This window comes from Gossypium raimondii, chromosome 7, assembly GCF_025698545.1.
Source record: "Gossypium raimondii isolate GPD5lz chromosome 7, ASM2569854v1, whole genome shotgun sequence".
Lineage (NCBI taxonomy): Eukaryota > Viridiplantae > Streptophyta > Magnoliopsida > Malvales > Malvaceae > Gossypium > Gossypium raimondii.
This window is the reverse complement of record NC_068571.1, coordinates 53,080,575-53,100,076: the sequence shown is the minus strand read 5'-3', so window position 1 is coordinate 53,100,076 and position 19,502 is coordinate 53,080,575. Positions and strand designations below refer to the sequence as shown.

The 19,502-nt window shown below is 31.8% G+C and overlaps 3 protein-coding genes across 3 annotated transcripts; 1 reads left to right on the top strand and 2 right to left on the bottom strand.

The window, feature by feature from the left end:
- Positions 1-15: 15 nt before the first annotated feature.
- Positions 16-2,727, top strand: LOC105781587 (trihelix transcription factor ENAP2). The gene is made up of 2 exons (XM_012606358.2): positions 16-1,300; positions 2,423-2,727. The coding sequence occupies exon 1, from the start codon at positions 240-242 to the stop codon at positions 1,290-1,292; it is 1,053 nt and encodes a 350-aa protein (XP_012461812.1). The 5' UTR covers positions 16-239; the 3' UTR covers positions 1,293-1,300; positions 2,423-2,727.
- Positions 2,728-4,148: 1,421 nt separating this feature from the next.
- LOC105780881 (aldehyde dehydrogenase family 2 member C4) lies at positions 4,149-10,126 on the bottom strand. Its single transcript, XM_012605713.2, has 9 exons — positions 9,958-10,126; positions 9,743-9,885; positions 8,328-8,711; positions 7,696-7,785; positions 6,276-6,449; positions 6,043-6,180; positions 5,249-5,386; positions 5,100-5,161; positions 4,149-4,615 (listed from the first exon to the last, which is right to left on the bottom strand). The coding sequence occupies exons 1-9, from the start codon at positions 10,067-10,069 to the stop codon at positions 4,342-4,344; spliced, it is 1,515 nt and encodes a 504-aa protein (XP_012461167.1). The 5' UTR covers positions 10,070-10,126; the 3' UTR covers positions 4,149-4,341.
- Positions 10,127-13,576: 3,450 nt separating this feature from the next.
- LOC105780141 (aldehyde dehydrogenase family 2 member C4) lies at positions 13,577-19,286 on the bottom strand. Its single transcript, XM_012604670.2, has 9 exons — positions 19,152-19,286; positions 18,916-19,058; positions 17,566-17,949; positions 17,284-17,373; positions 16,270-16,443; positions 15,695-15,832; positions 14,691-14,828; positions 14,542-14,603; positions 13,577-13,931 (listed from the first exon to the last, which is right to left on the bottom strand). Exons 1-9 carry the CDS (start codon positions 19,261-19,263, stop codon positions 13,658-13,660), a joined length of 1,515 nt encoding a protein of 504 aa, XP_012460124.2. The 5' UTR covers positions 19,264-19,286; the 3' UTR covers positions 13,577-13,657.
- Between the last annotated feature and the right edge of the window lie 216 nt (positions 19,287-19,502).

Here is a 19,502-nt window from a genome sequence, read left to right as displayed (position 1 = left end):
AGGCTTTAGCTCTTTGAACCCAAGTAAGGCCCAAAATCAAAGATCCGAAATGCCCAAATTCGGGTTACTTTTAATTACCCTCAACCCTCATCCCCAAATCATGAAAGCTTCCGAACCCTAGAATTTTCAATTGAGGGTTTGTTCTTCCCACGAAGCATTAATCTTCTTTCTTTTCTGACCTCCAATTCTCAATTTCCCAAAACCCACAACCCTAAAAGAAGGAAACCCTAAAGAGGAAGATGGATGGCGTTGAACCCTACTCTTTTAATCGCCATCCGCAATACCCTCGTTCAACCAGAACTCGCCATGTATACAGTTACGGACCAGACGAAGAGCTCGACGATGAAGAAGAAATGGAACTAGATAACGAAGATGTAGATGACGATAACGACGACGACCCAGATGTTTATTACCACCGCGTCAAAGAAAGCGAGCGTTTTGAAAGGTACCCAAAGCGTCAAAAGGTGAGAACATCAGTCCCTAGCTTCCAATACGCACCTGACCATAGAGATAGCTTAAAAAATGCCTATGATTGGACCCAACAGGAGATTTATGTTCTGTTAGAGGTTTGGGGGAATAGGTTTTTGCAATTAGGGAGGAGGAGTTTGAGGGGTGAGGATTGGGTTGATATAGCTGAGAAAGTTAGTGATGCTTTGAAAAGTATGAAAAATGAAGCTCAGTGTAGGCGTATGATTGATGGGTTGAAGAGGAAGTTTAAGAAAGAGAAGTCGAAAGCTGAGAGAATGGGGTTGAATTCGAGTAAATGGGTGTTCTTTAGGAAAATGGAGATGTTAATGGGGTTGGGTTCTTCTTCGTTTAGGCAACAAGAATCATGGTTGGCTTGTGGAGTCGATTCCGGGGAGTTTGTGTTTATGAATCCGCAAGTTTATTTGGATAGGTCTAATGGTTTCGATGAGATGAGGGATAGTCCCGCAGAGTCAGAGATAGATGATGATGATGATGATGGAGAAGAAGCCGATGGTGGGTCAATGAAAGTGGATGTGAACGATGAGCGTTCGTTGAGGATGTTGGCTGATTCAGTGCAGAGGTTCGGTAAGATATACGAGAAGATCGAGAGTAGTAAAAGGGAGCATATGAAGGAGTTGGAGAAGATGAGGATGGATTTTCAGAAGGAGTTGGAAGTACAAAAGCAGCAGATTTTGGAGAGAGCACAAGCAGAGATTGCTAAAATGAAGGAAGAGGATGATGACGACGATGACGATGATGACGAGACTGATGATGATGATGACGGCAACGACAATGGCGATTCGACAGAAAATATCAGCGAATAGGTTTCTTGGTGTGTACTTATTGTGTATCTTTTTTCCTATAGTTTGCCATATCAAATTGCTTCCCGTTATTATAGATCATTTAATGTTGGATATGTTTCATTTGTTTTCTCTTGTTTGTATTTGTTAATTGTTGCTTTATCTTGATTCTTGATATAATAGTGCTTATTTTATTTGGAGACTCACTTAAATAAGAAAGATTCATTGCCTATATATATATATATATATATATTAGCATATCTTAACTAATAGTGGGTTGAGTCCGGTCTTCAGTTCAACTTAAGCTGATCAGGCTGGCCTTCTGAGTGCCGGATGAGAACCTATAAAGGACCTTGCATAAAAGAGTAGATTTCTAGGCAATAGAAAGGATGGCCGTGTTTGGGCCCAATAATGCCTTTCTTATTCGGTCAGTGTTGATAGAGGTAGCAATAGATCTTACGGAGTATAAGGTCTTGATTAGGTTTCTAGATTGTAAAATTGTGTTGCAATTGAAGCGAATATGAGGTATAGCTTAAATTAATGGTTCTAGAGGTTTAATATGGCTCACCTTGAAATCCTTGTCCTCCTTTCTCCCATTTGTATGAAATGGTTAAAGTAGTTCTTGTACATTAAATCAAAGAGTAAATCGGTCATTTATGTTAAAAATTTCATCCAAATTTCATCCATTTGTACTGTTAAAAACTGGCGTGGTTGACGAAATAACCAGACAGCATGTGTACCTCATGCTGGTTTGTAGGGACCAGTTTTAATAGTAGAAATAGATGGAATTTTTAACAAAAAAGATCAGTTTGCTCTTTGATCTATCGTACATGGACTAATTTGTCCATATCTTGAGTAGAGGGGGCAAAATGCAATCTGACTCCTAGTATAGGGGCCTCTATGGTACTTTTACCATTCCTTGGCTTATTATATTTTCAGTCTTTTATGATATAGGATCCATCATAATCTATTGTATGATTATCTAGTTTCATTATTTTAGACCATAATCTTGTTTGTTTCCAGAACTTCTTAATGGCCATTGAACTCTATGCATTTGTTATGGGTTTTTTTTCTTTCTAAATTAAGATGTGGACTTCTCATTATCCGTTGAAGCCCTCATTAATTTTCTGACATTGTAAATGTTCTATTCTCAGCATTCGAAGCTTTATAATGAATGATTGCGTCAATCTGAACGGGCAACGAGAAGTACGTTCAATGGAGAATCTTGTGCTTTCTACATGGTGAGATTTCGTATGGAAGTTGAAAGTTTGTCTTTTTGGATGTTTTGTATTTAGAATCTATTAAATGTATGATATGTTAGGCTAGCTTTCATCATCTTCTTCATATATATGCTGCCATTTGAAAATATTGAGCTCATTTTGACAGCTTTTTAAAACTGGCTCCTTAGAAGGCTTTTTAGACCAAACAAATGAATGCAGATTATCCTTGATTTCCTTTTTTTTTGGCCCAAGTTTCATTTGCTAATTTGAGAGAATACTTAAATCCAAGAGTTTAATCTTTGAAATGATGAGATGCATTTTTGAAGGATCATTTGATGCTTCCCAATTATTGATTGCAAATTATAAGCTTGCATTGACTCGAAGCCTGAACATTGCTTTAGGGCGTCAAAGATGAATCATAAATTATTGGGTATTAAAGTGTAATTTTATCATTATATTAACATATAAATTCAAAAAATTAAGGGATTAAATGATTCATCTTTCTAAGTATTTTATTTTAGAAACTTTTAAGAAAGCTAATAAATGTTATTTAAGATATATTATTTCATGATTTTGACGAATTTAAACCTTAGATCAAGAATTTTAAAGTAAGATAAATCATAAACTCGACATAGGATACTTTTGTAAGATCTTTATAGGTTCAACGTTATTAATTAAATCTTTTAAATAATAATAATAAAATATCAAATAAGTTGTAGATGTATTTTGATATTTCTCTTCATTCATTCGGGTTTTTTAGAATTCTAAAATAGAATTAATTTCAAGAATTGAAGGTATTTTACTATAATTATTTAGGTATCCTTTGGGTTCCTGTTAGAAGTAAAAATCACTAATTTAAGTTTCAAATTAGATAAGTTCGGTGAACATATCTTAATCGAGTTACAAGTAAACCGAAGACATTTTCTTTAGAGTATTCATTTAAGATTTCCATAAGATTTTATCTTAGATTAAGACATTAATATGCTTAAAAAAAAACCTAACTCCTAAGACCCCATAGGACTATCCCCAAATAGGCGTTGTGGGGTTGCTATAACCTTCCCCACATGTAATCATACTCCCAAACCCGAAATTCAGTGATGAGATCGAGTCTAGACTTTTTGGATTTTTCCATAGTATTAATTTTAAACTTTTAGACAATAGGTGGCTAACCAACCTAGCCCTAATTGGTTAGTGATGACTCTACGTTAATTTAGGCCCTCCGTGCCTAGCTTTACTTACTAGTCCCCCGTACTCTTATGTAGGCAACAATGTGACACAAAACTTGGAATGATCTAAATCTAGAATGACCTAAACTTGAAAAGATTCGGATAAATAACTTACCTGAATTCAAGTGTCAAACCCAAATGACTCAAACTTAATAACTTGGACTTGAAATGATTTGTACAAGTAACCAGAAATGACTTGATTCTCAAACTCAATTGATAATGCTTAAAATAACTCAAAATGATTTGAGCTGAATTTGAAAACCGAAATGACCTAAGCTCAAAATGATTTGACTCAAAACAAGGGACACAAATTCAAAATAATCCCCACTCAAAATGATTTGGAGCATAACCTAAAATGACCCCTAAAAATTTAAATTTCAGTCTAAAATAATCCAACTTGAAATCAATCCAACCATTCTATCAATAGGTAAAGATGACAAAAGCAATAAGAAAATATATGTTGGCAAAACTGAAATTTCAACTTACAAACCAAATCACATTTGTTGGTTGATTGCCATATATATCATCAACACTAAAAACATTATTTATCCTTACCTCCTTAACACTATATACTCTTAAAATAGCATTTTTGGGTAATAGTACATGACTCGTGTACTTTCAATAGGTTCAATGCCATGGAGAATCATGAATGGGAGTTACAACAGACTTGATTTGCAGATACTGGTTAAGTGCATCCAAACCATAATCTCTTCCAAACCCGCTCATCTTGTACCCGCCATAAGGGCAATCCATATCGAACACAGTGTAACAGTTGATCCACACGACACCAGCACGGACCGATCTCGAAACAGTGTTTGCCACATTCAAGTCCTTCGTTATAACCCCAGCTGCCAGACCATAAGTCGTGTTGTTTGCCCTCTTAATCCCCTCTTCCATAGTTCTTACAAAAGAAAAAACAAAATGGTACATGAATTTGTTTCATTGAGACAAGAACAAAAACATAGTATGGTAAAAGTAAAATGGAGGCTTTTGTACTGAAAATTAGATTGCATCTTGTCTCTTTTACTAAAAAATAGGGGAAAATTAGTCCTTATAAATTAGATTAAAGACTAAATTGGTCCTTTCTGTTAAAAATTTCATCTATTTCTATTGTAAAAAACTGGCGTGGTTGACGAAATAACCAGACAGTTACACTTGTCATGCTACGTGTGCCTTGTGCTAACGTACATGGACCAGTTTTTAACAATAGAAATGAATGTAATTTATAACAGAAGGACCGATTTGCTCTTTGATCTAAAGTTCAATAACTAATTTGCCCGTTTTGAAAGTAGAAGGGTAAAATGCAATTCGACTCTTAATACAAGGGCCTATGGTACATTTACCAACATAGTTTTTTTTCTTTTTTTTAAATAAAAGCTACTTACTTGAACTTCATCAATGACATTACTGGCCCAAAAATTTCATTTTTTGCTACGATCATATCATCCTGTTAAACAAAAGGTCCCCATAGATGAAGAAACATATAAAAAAACATCATAGATTTTTAAGGTTGTCCAAACAATATATTTGTTACCTTAACATCAGCAAATATGGTAGGCTGTATGTAATATCCCTTTTGGCCAATGTGTTTGCCTCCTGTTAGTAAAGTAGCTCCTTCTCTTTTGCCATGCTCGATGTATGATAGGATTTTCTCGAATTGCTTCTTATCAGTCTACACCATTTGTCAAAAAAAGAAGAAGCGGTTATTCATATTAATTTATATAGGTTCGGTTCTATACATGTTCACGAGTTGGGCCAAATCCAAACCGAGCTCAAACAGTAGGGTGGATTCAGAAATTATTTTAAGGTCTTGGAATTGAATTATAAAATTCTTAAGAGATCAAAATGTAATTTCATCATGTATTAAGTTATGATTTCATTATTTTTGAAGGAATTAAATAAAAAAAATTTCTTTTTGAAAGTCTAAAGTGCAATTTTACCATATATAAACTTTTAATTTTAACATTTTTAAAAGACTAAAAAACGATTTTCTATTATTTGGGAGCCAATGCCTTACCTGGCATTCTTGTATTCGCCTATGCAAATAATTTATTAAAATTTTCATTTTAAGTTATGTCACATAAGATTTTACGTTTTATTTAATGGTTTCAATAATAGAATGACCTGATTGATATAACATTAATTGTTTAAGGAAATAATTAAAACGTTTTGAAATTTGGGACGAATTCAGAATAAAGGCCATAGTTTGAAATTCATGAAATTAACCCTTTTTTTCCTCAAATTTCAAGCGAGCATTTAAACCGAAGCAAATAATCCAATCCCTTAAACAGGTTTAGCGTAACTAAGGTTCATTATAATAAAACTTACTTGGGGTCCTTGATTAACTTGAGGGTCAAAAGGATCTCCAACAACCAATGCTTTTGCTTTCTCTACCAACTTGTCCACAATCTTATCATAAATACCTTCTTGTACATAAACACGAGAACTCGCCACACAAATTTCTCCCTACAAATTTAGAAACATTGCTAATGTTTTTGTTAAATTCATGTACCAAATTGTAAAGTTACAGTTTGAACATAAAAAAAAAAAAAAACACCTACTTTGTTGAAGAACATGCCATTGAAAGCAATATTTGCAGCTTCATCAACATCGGCGTCATCAAATATTAACAATGGTGATTTGCCACCCAACTCTAATGAAACTGGCTTCAAATTGCTTGTTGCTGCTGCTACCATTATCTTACGACCAACTTCAGTTGACCCTGTAAAACTCACCTGAAAATCCCATCAAGTAAGCTCATTTCTTCGACAATACGACTTAATTGCAACAGACATCCCTGGATTAAGACCGGTATTTTAAATTGGTCCCGAATTTTAAAACATTCTAATTGAATCCTTAAAGGAGAAAGTACATAGCAAGTCCTACTGGGGACAAAGCCAAAATTTTATCTTTGAGGGCCAAATTTAAATTATAAAATTTAAAATGGATCAAAGTACAATTTTATATTTGTATATGCTTGTTATTTTAGAATCTTAAAAGGGATTAAACTAAAACTTTTCATCTTTAAGGGATCAATGTGTATTTCTATCATTAAACTAACTTATAAATTTAAAAACTTTAAAAGATTAAAATGATAATTTACCATTTGAGGCAGGGGTAGGGCTACCTATCCCCCTTTGCATTGTCCCTGAGTCCCACTATTATAAGGACCGGTTCAAGTTAATTCCTATACTATTAAATTTATCATTTTAATCTTTGTATTAGTAAAAAGAATCAAATAAAGTCAAAATAGAGTAACATTTAGTGTTTAAAAAATGTTATTTATTATTTAATGAGTTGGTATTTTTATATATTTTTGGGTTTGCAAACAGAAAAAAAATTTTATGTGATTTTTAAACAATAAATGTTAACCCTATCAAAATTTAACATTATTTTATTCTTTTCACTAGTTCAAGGATTAAATTAATTCATTTAATAGTAAAGGAATTGATTTGAGCCGGCCCTTATAATAGAGGGACTTGACACCCTATTTTTTTTTCAACATGTCAAATTCAAGCTATTAATACAATAGGTACACATGTTTAAAATATGCTTCATGTTAAAGGCGGATATAAAGGGGATAGGCAAGGGCCCTAATCCGCCCCTCAAATTAAAAAATTGTAATTATAGTCCCTTATAAATGATCAAATTATAAATTAATATAGGGGAAAATTATGCTTTGGCCCTTCTAAAAAATGAAAAAAAAATCTATTTAACCCTTTTAAAAATCATAAAATCATAAATTAATATATGATAAAATTTATATTTAACATCTTAAAATTTTAAAATTCAATTTTGATTCCTCAAAAAAAATTCCTTGATTCGCTTCGATGTTAGATTCAAACTAACATTTATAATCCAAACTAATGATTAGATTAACAAAAAATCCTAATCAACAAAGTTAGAAGACTCAATTAAAACAATTTGGAGCTTTGAACCAAGTGAAAATCCTCTATATATATAAATGAAATCAAAGCTTACTTTATCAATGTCCATATGAGAGCTAATGGCAGCACCAGCAGTCTCTCCGTATCCATTCACAACATTAAGCACTCCATCAGGGACACCAGCCTGAGCAATTTCAATGTAAACAAGAAAAAAAACAAAAAAAAACATTCAACAACATAATTTCCATTTCATGGACAATCGAAAAACTTTGTTGTGGGATAAGTACTCTGGGAGAAAAATTTGAAGTGTTGTCTGTCGAGTAGTTGATCAGACCCTTAAACAATAAAAGTATTGTGCCTGAGGTGACTATACTCGATTTTAGCCTCGGGTTTTATTTCTCTACTTTGAGGAGAGCACAAATGGGTTCACGTGGTTTGACTGGAGTGCCTAGGTTCACCAAGGAAATGTTTTATCATTTGGCCCTAAAATGATAAAACATTTTCTTGGTGGCGAGGCTTTCCCACAAACTTTGTGAACCCGGTTGGGCTCTCTTTGAAGTCGAAAGATGAAATCCAAGATTAAAACCGAGCATGAACACTTTAGGCATAATACTTCTATTGTTTGAAAGTCCGATTAGCTGCTCAACAGACCAACCTTTAAAAACTTCTCTCAAAAGAGAGCCGACCCCCTCAACATTGTTTCATTTAATCCAAGCTTTTAATTACCAGCTTAGCAAGATGAGCATAATAAAGAGCTGAAAGAGGGGTTTGTTCAGCTGGTTTAACCACAATGGTGCAGCCAGCAGCTAATGCTGGTGCAACCTTCATGAAGAACATGATAGTGGGGAAATTCCATGGGATTATAGCTCCTACAACACCAATGGGTTCCCTAAGAGTGTAACCTTGGAGTCCTTTGCTTAATTTCAACACGGTTCCATGGATTTTATCAGCTGCACCTGCATAGTAACGTAGTGCCATTGAAGCAGCTGGTATGTCGATGAGCTTGCAAAGAGAGAACAGCTTGCCACCATTAATGGCATCCAATGAAGCTATTTCTTCTATATTTTCTTCTATTAAGTCTGCTAACTTCATCAAGATCCTTCCTCGTTCCTAACATGAAAGAAATAAGTTAATTTCACTAAATTGACCCTTAAAATTGAATCTTCATATTATTAATAGCCTATCAATCAGGTCCTTTTGTAAGTTTAGTGATCATTTTAGACATTGAATGTCAATTCTGATATGATGTAGAGCCCATATAAGACAACTTGAATTTGATGTGCTAAGAAAAACCAACAATTCCTATCGGGGACGGAGTAAAAAAATTGCCTTAGGGGAGCCAGAGATGAATCATAAATTATTGGGGAGGTTAAAGTGCAATTTTACCATTATACTACTAACATATAATTTCATAAATATTTAAGGGGCTAAATGGCAAATCTACCATTTGAGGGGGCAAGCCGCTTCCTGCCTGTTTGCCTTTATCCCTGGTTCTGGTTCTTATAGAACGGCACGAGGAGCTGGTAGGGGATCTGCCCCCTTAAAATGGGAATCCCACTATTAGCCTTTTAAATTAGATAAACTTTTAAGTTAGTACAAGATAAAGTTGTACTTTAGTCCTTCAAAAATGATAAAAGTTTAATTTAGTCATTTGAAGAAGAAGAAGAAGATATAAGCTATTAAAACAGTAAAAAGTTGCATTTTTTAGCTCCCAAAAAATATATTTAACTTAATTGCCCTCCCAAAAATTTTCTGACTTTGCCATTGAGTTTTCAAAGTTATTTTCTTAACACATCATATTTAAGTTGTCTATGGAATGTCATGTATTTACAATTTAATTTATATACTTTAAATATGTTTCATGTTAAATTCGAGCTAGCATTTAATACTTAAACTAAAGATTTTATTGAGAGAAAGACCTTATCGCGATATGAAACTAATGGAAAACTCAATTATAACGTTTTGAAATTTATAAACCAATTTAAAGTTTGAACCATAATTTGTAGACACCAGATGCAATTAAATTCATAAGTAGTACTCAAATGAATTGGACCTTTTGTTATTGTTCAAAAGAAAACACATACATGGATACATACATACTAAATTGAAAGAAGGAAATAGAGTAAACCAGAAAGACATACAGAGCCAGACAAGCGAGGCCAAGGGCCATTATCAAAAGCAAAACGTGCAGCCTTCACAGCCAAATCAACATCCTCTTTGTCCCCTTTCGAAACTAGGGTTATCGCCTCCCCAGTTCTCGGGTCGATCGCCTCGAACGTTTTCCCTGTAACGAGATCATAAACAATTAGAGATAACTATTGTATTAGCTTTTAACTTTTTCGCCAGTTTCGCTTACCAGAAACGGAGTCGACGAAGTTGCCATTTATAAAGAGCTTGGTGAATTTTATTGGTGGAATATTGGCAAAAGATTCAGAGCTGTGCGAGCTTCCATTGCAGTGATCTGCCATTTTCAAGTTTCTTTGTTATGGTTCACCGTTTATATAAAGAGAACGTAGCTCTTCAAATTTTGGTTGACATTTGGTATGTCTAGTATCCCGGTATTTAATGCCAAGTGGAGGAGTTTTTAATTCATAAACCTTTTTAAGTCCCTATCTGCATTTCGTAAGTCAAAAAAATTAATACACCATTGGTACCTATATTTAGTTTCAATGTTAATTTTGATGTTTGGGTTTCTTTTGTTCTAATTTGTACTCAAGTTTAGCTTCAATGTTTAATTTGGTACCCAAACTAAACAATATCATGTCGCCCAATAAATATTTGACATATATGCTCTAGTAAAAAACAAACAAAAGTACTTAATTGAGACAAAAGAAAAACTTAGGTACCAAATTGAACATTGAAGTAAAACTTAAGTACTTGTATGAGGCAAAGAAAAACTCAAGTATCGATTTGAAAAAACTTAGGTACGAAACTAAATTTTGAAGCCAAACTTAAGTGACAAAAAAAATTCAAATACCAAATATAAGTACCAAGTAATATATTAACCTGGAAAGCAGATAATGTCAAATTGGTTATTTGCAGGTCGGATGGTAATATGTGCCGCGGAGCCTTGGTCTACCCAAATTTTTTTCTAGATATTTTCATTATTCCCTTGAATATATTTAAAAATTTTAATTAAGCTCTCATGATTTTTGAAAATTTCAATTAGACCCTCAAAATTTGATATCAAGATCTATCACTAGTTATTTGTAAAAGTAAAGGGGGTTTGATTGATAAATACCTTAAATTGAATTTAGATTATACTATAATATAAAATAAATTCAAATTATAGATATTCGAGGATTAACATCCACGTATACCTCGAATTTACCATGGATATCTATAAATATTCATGAATATCCAAATTTTAAACATAAGAATTTTTTATTTGGAAGAAAAGATGAGAACAAATTAATTTGGTTTGGGTCAAACCTATATAACATATAGGAAATTTAAATTTATTACAAACGTATTACATTTTAATTCTTCAGTGAATGCCTTAAAAAGTTGGTTACTAATTTATTTATTGTATGAGGTAACAAGCAAAAATATTATATTCCATAAGTAAAGAATTTCAATCAAATAAAGATATTAATAGTTCTTTTGTCGATCGAGTCTTAGTTCGATTGGTATGAGTATTATTGTCAACGCAGGAGGACGTGAGTTCAAATGCGATGAAATGCATTATTTTCTTATTTATGAGTTATAGGTAATTTCTGACAATGAAATTATAAATTAAAAATTAATGTGAATATATTTTATAACATGACTATGTCAATGCTTGCAACATGTGACTAAATCCCACGTTCCATGTGCTTCTTGTTGTTGTATTTGATATAAAACAAATTCATATTTATTTTATCTTTCGATAATTTTTATTATTAGTAGTAGTAGAATAAAGAAAAGGGTAAACTGCACATAAAGTCGTTGAACTATTAGTAAGTTTACATTTTGGTCACTCAACTTTAAAATGTTACAAAATGGTCATTGAACTATTTAAAAGTTTTCATTTAAGTCATTAGACTGTTAAATCTTTTTTATTTAAGTTTGACTGGCGAGCTCCAATCAACAATCGGTACAATGGGATAGTACCTATTGACAGGAGCGAAGTTAGAAATATTGATAGGGGGATGTTAAAAGTGTCGACTTTAAAAAGATGTATTTATTAAATTTGAGATAACCTTGATAACCAAAATTAACATTTATAAGAAAAAGTTAAATGTTCAATTTGTATTAAATATAGTAATTATTTAAGCATTAATTATTTTACCAAATTAATTTTTAGATATTATTTTGTATTAGTTTCTCAGATTAAACAAAAATGTTATTAAATTTATCATAAAAACTATAAATCTACAACATAAATCAAATTAAAAGAAATGTTAGAAAACTTTAGGGGGCAAATACAATTTTATCCTATTTTTAAGCATTAATTATAAGGTTAAAATAAAAAAATTAAAAGGGTTAAACTGAAATTTTACAAAATTTAGGGGGGTTGGGGATCCTGCTTGCCCTGTAAATTCTCTGTTGGCTATTAATAAGTAGAAGAACATACGTTAGATCCAAGCCAATCTGACGGTCAATGTTAGAGATCAGAGAAAAAAGCTATTTAGATTTTGGTTCTCAAATTTGTGCCAATCAAAATTATTTCATGAAAAAAAATAAACTGTAGAAAAGGAGAATACAAGACAAGCTTTCGAATGGTGTAAGCAATATGAATAGAGAAGATGATACAACTATGACTTTAACGGCCCAATAACTTTTTAAAATTAAATAATTAAAATATAAATTTATTAATAATTTAGTGAGGTTACAATATTGTTTCTATTCCACCGGATATTTTAACGTCATCATCGGTCGGCATTTTGTTATATAAATAAAATAGAATAGCCGCCGTTGAATGACTATTATTTTGTTATTATTATTATTTCAATTTCCAACTTTCCAGTTATTCATGCAAGAAATGGTTGACAAAATTAGTAACGAACACATGCAGTGACGAAATACTGTTGACATTTTCATATTTAAAAATAGAAAAATAATAATCAACGACGTATTAGTTTTAAAAGTAAGATTGAGAGTCAGGTTTTACGTTGAAATATGCAAATCATATTTCAATTTTCCTTAAATTTATTTTGGTTTAAGTTGGTATTATGTTTGAGCTCAAGATGAAATCAATCTAACATAATTAAATTATAGATTTTAAGGATTAAAATATAATTTTTCGTTTTATCAATTTTAATTTCATAGTTTTAAAGAATTTATACTAAAATTTTACCATTTTAGGGAAATCAATGCCATTACTTGACCTCTTTGACACTTAGCAAGTACTATCCAAATTTATTTTGATTTAAATCCAAAATAAACATTTGTAATTGAAGTTCATGAACATATGGAATTGGAATTTTAGTTTATCATCTAGATGATTTATATATATATATATAGGTGATGTTTAGAATTATCTTTCACCAACACATTAAATCACTATCTGAGGCTTGAATTTGGTAACAATTCTTATATTAACTTTGAATTTTTTTTTCTCTAAGTTAGCCTTTAGACTTGGTAATTATCTCCATATTAGGGCTTGAACTAAGCAATTGTACCCATATTAAGGCTTGAATGTTTTTTGTCCAAGTCAGTCCCTACACTTGACAATTGTTTCCATATTGGGACCTGAACTTAGCAATTGTTCCGACATAGGGGCATGAACTTTAGGGTTTTTAAGGAAATATCAATGACTAACTTGGACCAAAAAAAGTTTAAGCCTCAATTTAGGAACGATTACAAAGTTCAGGAACTAACTTGGACAAATAAGTTAAAGGCTCAATGTGGAAACAAGTGTCAAGTTCAAAACTAACATGGACCCAAAAAAAATTACACCCTAATATGAGAATAGTTGCCAAGTTTAAGCCAAAAAGTGATTTAACCAAACATTAAACATAGGAGATTTTCAAAATATAACACATGTGGTTGTTCTTGCATAGAGAGATTTTATTTATTTAGAGTTTTGTGCTCTTAAAATAGAATTCTCGGATAATAATTAGGGACTTATACACTTAGTGCCATGGTGAGTCATGAATAGGAGTTACAACAGACTTGGTTTGCAGATACTCGTTAAATGAATCCATGCCATTTTCTCTTCCAAACCCACTCATCTTGTACCCACCATATGGACAACCTACATCTAGCAAAAGGTAACAATTCATCCACACGACCCCGGCACGGATCGATCTCGACACGGTGTTTGCCACATTCAAGTCCTTCGTTATAACCCCGGCCGCTAGGCCGTAAGTTGTGTCGTTTGCCCTCTTAATTGCCTCTTCCATGGTCCTTACAAAAAGAAAAAGAAAACACAAAATGATTATCTTAAAACTAGTTCATCAACAGAATGATACAATTGGACAATATAGACTAAATCTATAATTGTATGCATAGTATAAGATTAGTAATTGAATTTAACCAAACATATATATTTAATTGCTACTGTTTGGAACTAGTAATCCTCAGTAAATGATAACTATTAAATTCATTAAGTTATGCTATTTTTAAAATTTAATGCGACAAACATATATGATCATATGTGTAAAGTCATACCACTTATTATTTCCACATATTACTCACTTAAAATCTAGTCAATGGATTAACGACTATCATTTGCATCGAGATTGGAATTTCATAATTTGAAAAGTATAAGGACCTAGAATGATCAATTTGAGAATATGAATTAAACATATGACTATATGCATAGTACAAGACTAGTAATTCAATTTAACCAAATGTATTTAACTGCTACCGTTTGAGTAAGAACTAAAATTCCAAAAATCGGAAAGTACAGGAACTAAAATTGATCAAATTAAAGCAAAAGGACTAAATCCATAATTTTTACAAAGTAAAGGGACTAATAGTATAATTTAACGAAATTTTTATAAGAACTACTTACTTGAACTTCATCAATGACATAACTGGCCCAAAAATTTCTTCTTTTGCTATGATCATATCTTCCTGTTAGACAAAAAGGTCCCCATAGATTAAGAAACATATGAAAAACATCATAGTTTTTTAAGGTTGTTCAAACAATATATTTGTTACCTTAACATCAGCAAATATGGTAGGCTGTATGTAATATCCCTTTTGGCCAATGCGGTTGCCCCCTGTTAGTAAAGTGGCTCCTTCTCTTTTGCCATGCTCGATGTATGATAGTATTTTCTCGAATTGATTTTTATCGGTCTACACCATTCCTCAAAGTAAAAATAAAAAATTTGCATTTATTCATATAGGCCCTCAATTACATGGAGTCGATTCAAGTTTAAACCGGATCTAAATAAATTAATATAAACCGGTTTGAAATATAGATGTCGGTTTATAACCAAATCCGACTTACAATTTCATTTTAATACCCATATTTGATCTGACATGCCTAAATTAAATTGTATTTCTAACCCTTAATTGAAGCCGTAGTTAAAGTTCTTATTTGTGATATACATTCAAATCCTACCATTCCATCGTTTTTTCTAATATTGTAATTGATAAAAGGTTTAACTATGCTATCATGATCTCTACACTTTTTAGATTTTTAATTCGGAATTTAATTCTTTTAATGAAAATCAATTAATAGCATTATCAATTGAACTTTAATTTTTATATTACATAAGTAAAAATTACATTCTAAATTAATGAACTAATTAAATTTCAAAATTCAAAGAGTACAACAAAATATCTAAATAAAAGTAATTTATCTCATATTTATGAAGCATAATTCCTAAACCCAATTTCCCCATCTTTTTCTGTATTTGGATAATGACTATTGATTAGCTATAAGCTACATAAATATATTTAACTACTATACATAAAGTATAAATACTAAATATATTACTATTCGGGTCGGCTGACTTAGATTTGATAATCTGTATCTAAAGTTCGATTTATTTAGGAAACATAATTTACTTTTTATTCAAATCTATTTTTCAAATTTAATGTTTTTATCGAAAATTTTCAAATTTTAAGCAAACCGTTAAACCCAATCAAATAATCCGAATTCTAACTAGCGTTCAATATAATATGACTTGTGTTTGAAACATATAAATTACACTTACTTGAGGTCCTTGATTAACTTGAGGATCAAACGGGTCTCCAACAACCCATGCATTTGCTTTCTCTATTAACTTGTTCACAATCTTATCATAAATACCTTCTTGAACATAAATACGAGAACTGGCCACACAAATTTCACCCTACAAAATTTAAATGTTAGGGTTCCAATTGTGGATTTAAAGCTGCTATAAAAGTGAAAATGAACTATAAAAGTACCATAGACACCTCTGTATTAAGAGTTGAATTGTATTTTGCGCATCACTATTTAAAAAATAGGCAAATTAGTTTTTATATGTTAGATCAAAGAGTAAATTAGCTCTTCTGTTAAAAATTTAATCTATTGCTATTATTAAAAATTGGTCATTGTATATCAGCATGATGTACATGTGGCACACCATGTGCCACTATTTGGTTTTTAATAACATAATTGGTTAAAATATTTAACAGAAAAAGATTAATTTGCTCCTTAATCTAATATATAAGAACAAATTTGCCCATTTTTTTAATAGAGGAAGCAAACTGCAACCCGACTCTTAATACAAAGGACTCTATAGTACTTTTACCAAAAATAACCTACTTTGCTGGTGAAGATGCCATCGAAAGCAAATTTTGCAGCCTCATCAACATTAGCATCATCAAATATTAACAATGGGGATTTGCCACCCAACTCTAATGAAACTGGCTTCAAATTGCTTGCTGCTGCTGCCATCATTATCTTACGCCCAACCTCAGTTGACCCTGTAAAGCTCACCTGAAAGACCCATCAAGGTAACCTCATTTCTTTATCAATGTGATTTTTTTATTATCTTATATATAAATATCTCTAGATTGGAAACTCATATTTTAAATTCATCTCAAACTTTAAAACGTTCTAGTAGAATCACTAAAGTATCAATATCAAATCAAACAAATTCTACTAACCTAGCTGTTAGCTTGAGTGTTAAATCCCTAATTAGATTTAATGCAAAGTACATTTAAATATGTGTAAACTTACCAATGGTGAAGCTAAGAATTCTATTTAGAGTTCAAGATCGAATTATAAAATTTTGGGATTAAAGTTAAATATTTTGTTTTAAATTTATTTAAATTAAATTATTAATTTTTTAGGCTAAAAATACATTTTTTTATTTAATCAAAGACTAGAAAGTGTTGAATTGAATGTTTTAATTTTTGGAGGGGCAAAAAAGCAATACTCCCATTTAGCCAGGAGACCAAGGCCCACCTGCTCTCTAGCTACAACCCTAGTACTTAGCTCATTGACAACTTGAATTTTACATAAAAAATTATTCTTCATAAAATTTATTTGTTTTTTAACCTTACAAGTATTAAAGTTGTTCATATAATAAGTACATTTTTTAAAAAATTTGATCCGCATGAGTTATGTTTCAGGATAGATTTGGACTCCCGTTTAATGCTCAAAATAACAATAAACTAACTAATTAAAGAACCTGATTGGTAAAATATTGATACTTTAAAAGCTCAATTAAAACGTTTTAAACTTTAAAACCAATTAAAAATCTGCACCATAGTTTAGGGACGTAAGGTACAAATTAACCTTAAATATAAATACATATGAAAACATACTTCTTACTTTATCAATGTCCATATGAGAGCTAATGGCAGCACCAGCAGTCTCTCCAAATCCATTCACGACATTGAGCACTCCATCAGGGATGCCAGCCTGAGAAATTTCAACCCAAACAAGAACCAAAAAAACATCCATTTTAAGATCGGTTTGTTCTATACGTCAGATTGCAATTTACGGTTTCTATTAAAAAAATGAGTAAATAAGTCAAATTACATTTTGACCTAACTTTTAGCTTTTAACATTATATTAAAAACTTGTTTTAATTTAGTCCAAACTTTTAATTACCAGCTTAGCAAGATGAGCATAGTAAAGAGCTGAAAGAGGGGTTTGTTCAGCTGGTTTGACCACCATGGTGCAGCCAGCAGCTAATGCAGGTGCAGCCTTGATGAAGAACATGGTGGTGGGGAAATTCCATGGAAGTATAGCTCCAACGACGCCAATGGGTTCCCTGAGAGTGTAACCTTGTAGTCCTTTGCTTAATTTCAACACGGTTCCATAGATTTTATCGGCTGCACCTGCATAGTAACGCAGTGTCATTGCAGCACCTGGGACCTCCATGAACTTGCAAAGAGAGAACAGCTTGCCAGCATTAATGGCTTCCAATGTAGCTAGTTCTTCTATGTTTTGTTCGATCAAGTCTGCAAACTTCATTAGGATCCTTCCTCGTTCCTAAAAAGTCAATTTAAATCAACAGAATATACTAATTAAGTGATGAATTTGATAGGGTGTTTTGAATTTTTCGAATAGTTACTGATAAGGAGTAAAAGGAAAAAAAATAACTAAAATAGTATTATGGAGGCGTATATTAAGAGTCTGGATTGCAGATAAAGAAAAAGAGTAAATTGACCCCTTTGTTAAAAATTCAATCTATTTCCACAGTTAAGTAATAATGTGGCAAGTGGAGCAAATAGACAACGACATGTGGCATGTCACATCATCACTTAATGGTAGAAATAGAGGAAATTTTTAACAAAATGATTTAAGATACAAAGGTTAATCTGTCTATTTTTTAGTAGAAGGAACAAAATGCAATTCAAAATTCTAATTCACGGTCCTCCATAATACTTTTATCTAAAAATCCGGATTAAAGTGACGGATTAAATTATAAAATTTTGGATGCCAAAATTTTTTAATTACCATTATTTATAATTTTATAATTTTCCAAGAGACTTTAGTAGTATTTTTACCATCTAGAGGGCGTGTTTGCCCTTATTTGTTATAATTTGATTCTACCAGGGGTTATTGTGTGATGTCAAAAATGGTATCATGGTTATCCACACCATACCGATAACCATTTTAATTTGTTTCCAATAATATCAACGTAGTTCATGGCTTGTATATTTTTATATTATAAATCACTTTTTGCTTCTTCAACTATTTTTATATTTTTAATGAAAATAAAGCAGGAGGCTAAATGGAAAATTTTTCCTTTTTAAGTCCCTTCAACAAAACAAAATATTCAATTTCAGTTTTTTTACGCATTTTCAGCCCTTTCGAGAAATCAATAATTTAACTTTTAAACCATTTTAGCACTAAATTTTTAATTCTGACCCCAAAATTTTATAATTTTATTTCATTTCCCCTAAACAACAAAAGGATTTGAAAGTAGAAAGGAAGTAAACAAGGAATACATACAGAACCTGATAAGCGAGGCCAAGGGCCATTATCAAAAGCAAAACGTGCAGCCTTCACAGCCAAATCAACATCTTCTTTATCCCCTTCCGAAACCCGAGTTATTGCCTCCCCGCTTCTCGGGTCGATTGCCTCGAACGTTTTCCCTGTAACACAAGATAGTAAACTTTTTAAAAGGGACCTAAAATGAAATTTCCTCATCGTATTAACTTACAACTTTTTCGCCGGTTTTTGCTTACCGGAAACGGAGTCAACGAAGTTGCCGTCTATAAAGAGCTTGGTGAATTTTATTGGTGGAATATTGACAAAAGATTCAGAGCTTTGAGAGCTTCCATTGCAATGATCTGCCATTTTCAAGTTTCTCTCTGTGTTTATTTTTCTCATCAATATTTGTCTTTGGTTCACCATGTATATAATAAACTTTTTAATTTATAAACTTAAAAATAAATTAAAGTAGACTCAAATGGCATGTATTCAAAAGTTAATATCTGTACGAATCAAATAAAATTTATTTGAATCGGATCAAGTAAACCTAATTGTATTCTTTCATTATTAATATGAGGGGTATTTTATACCATGTCATATATGGT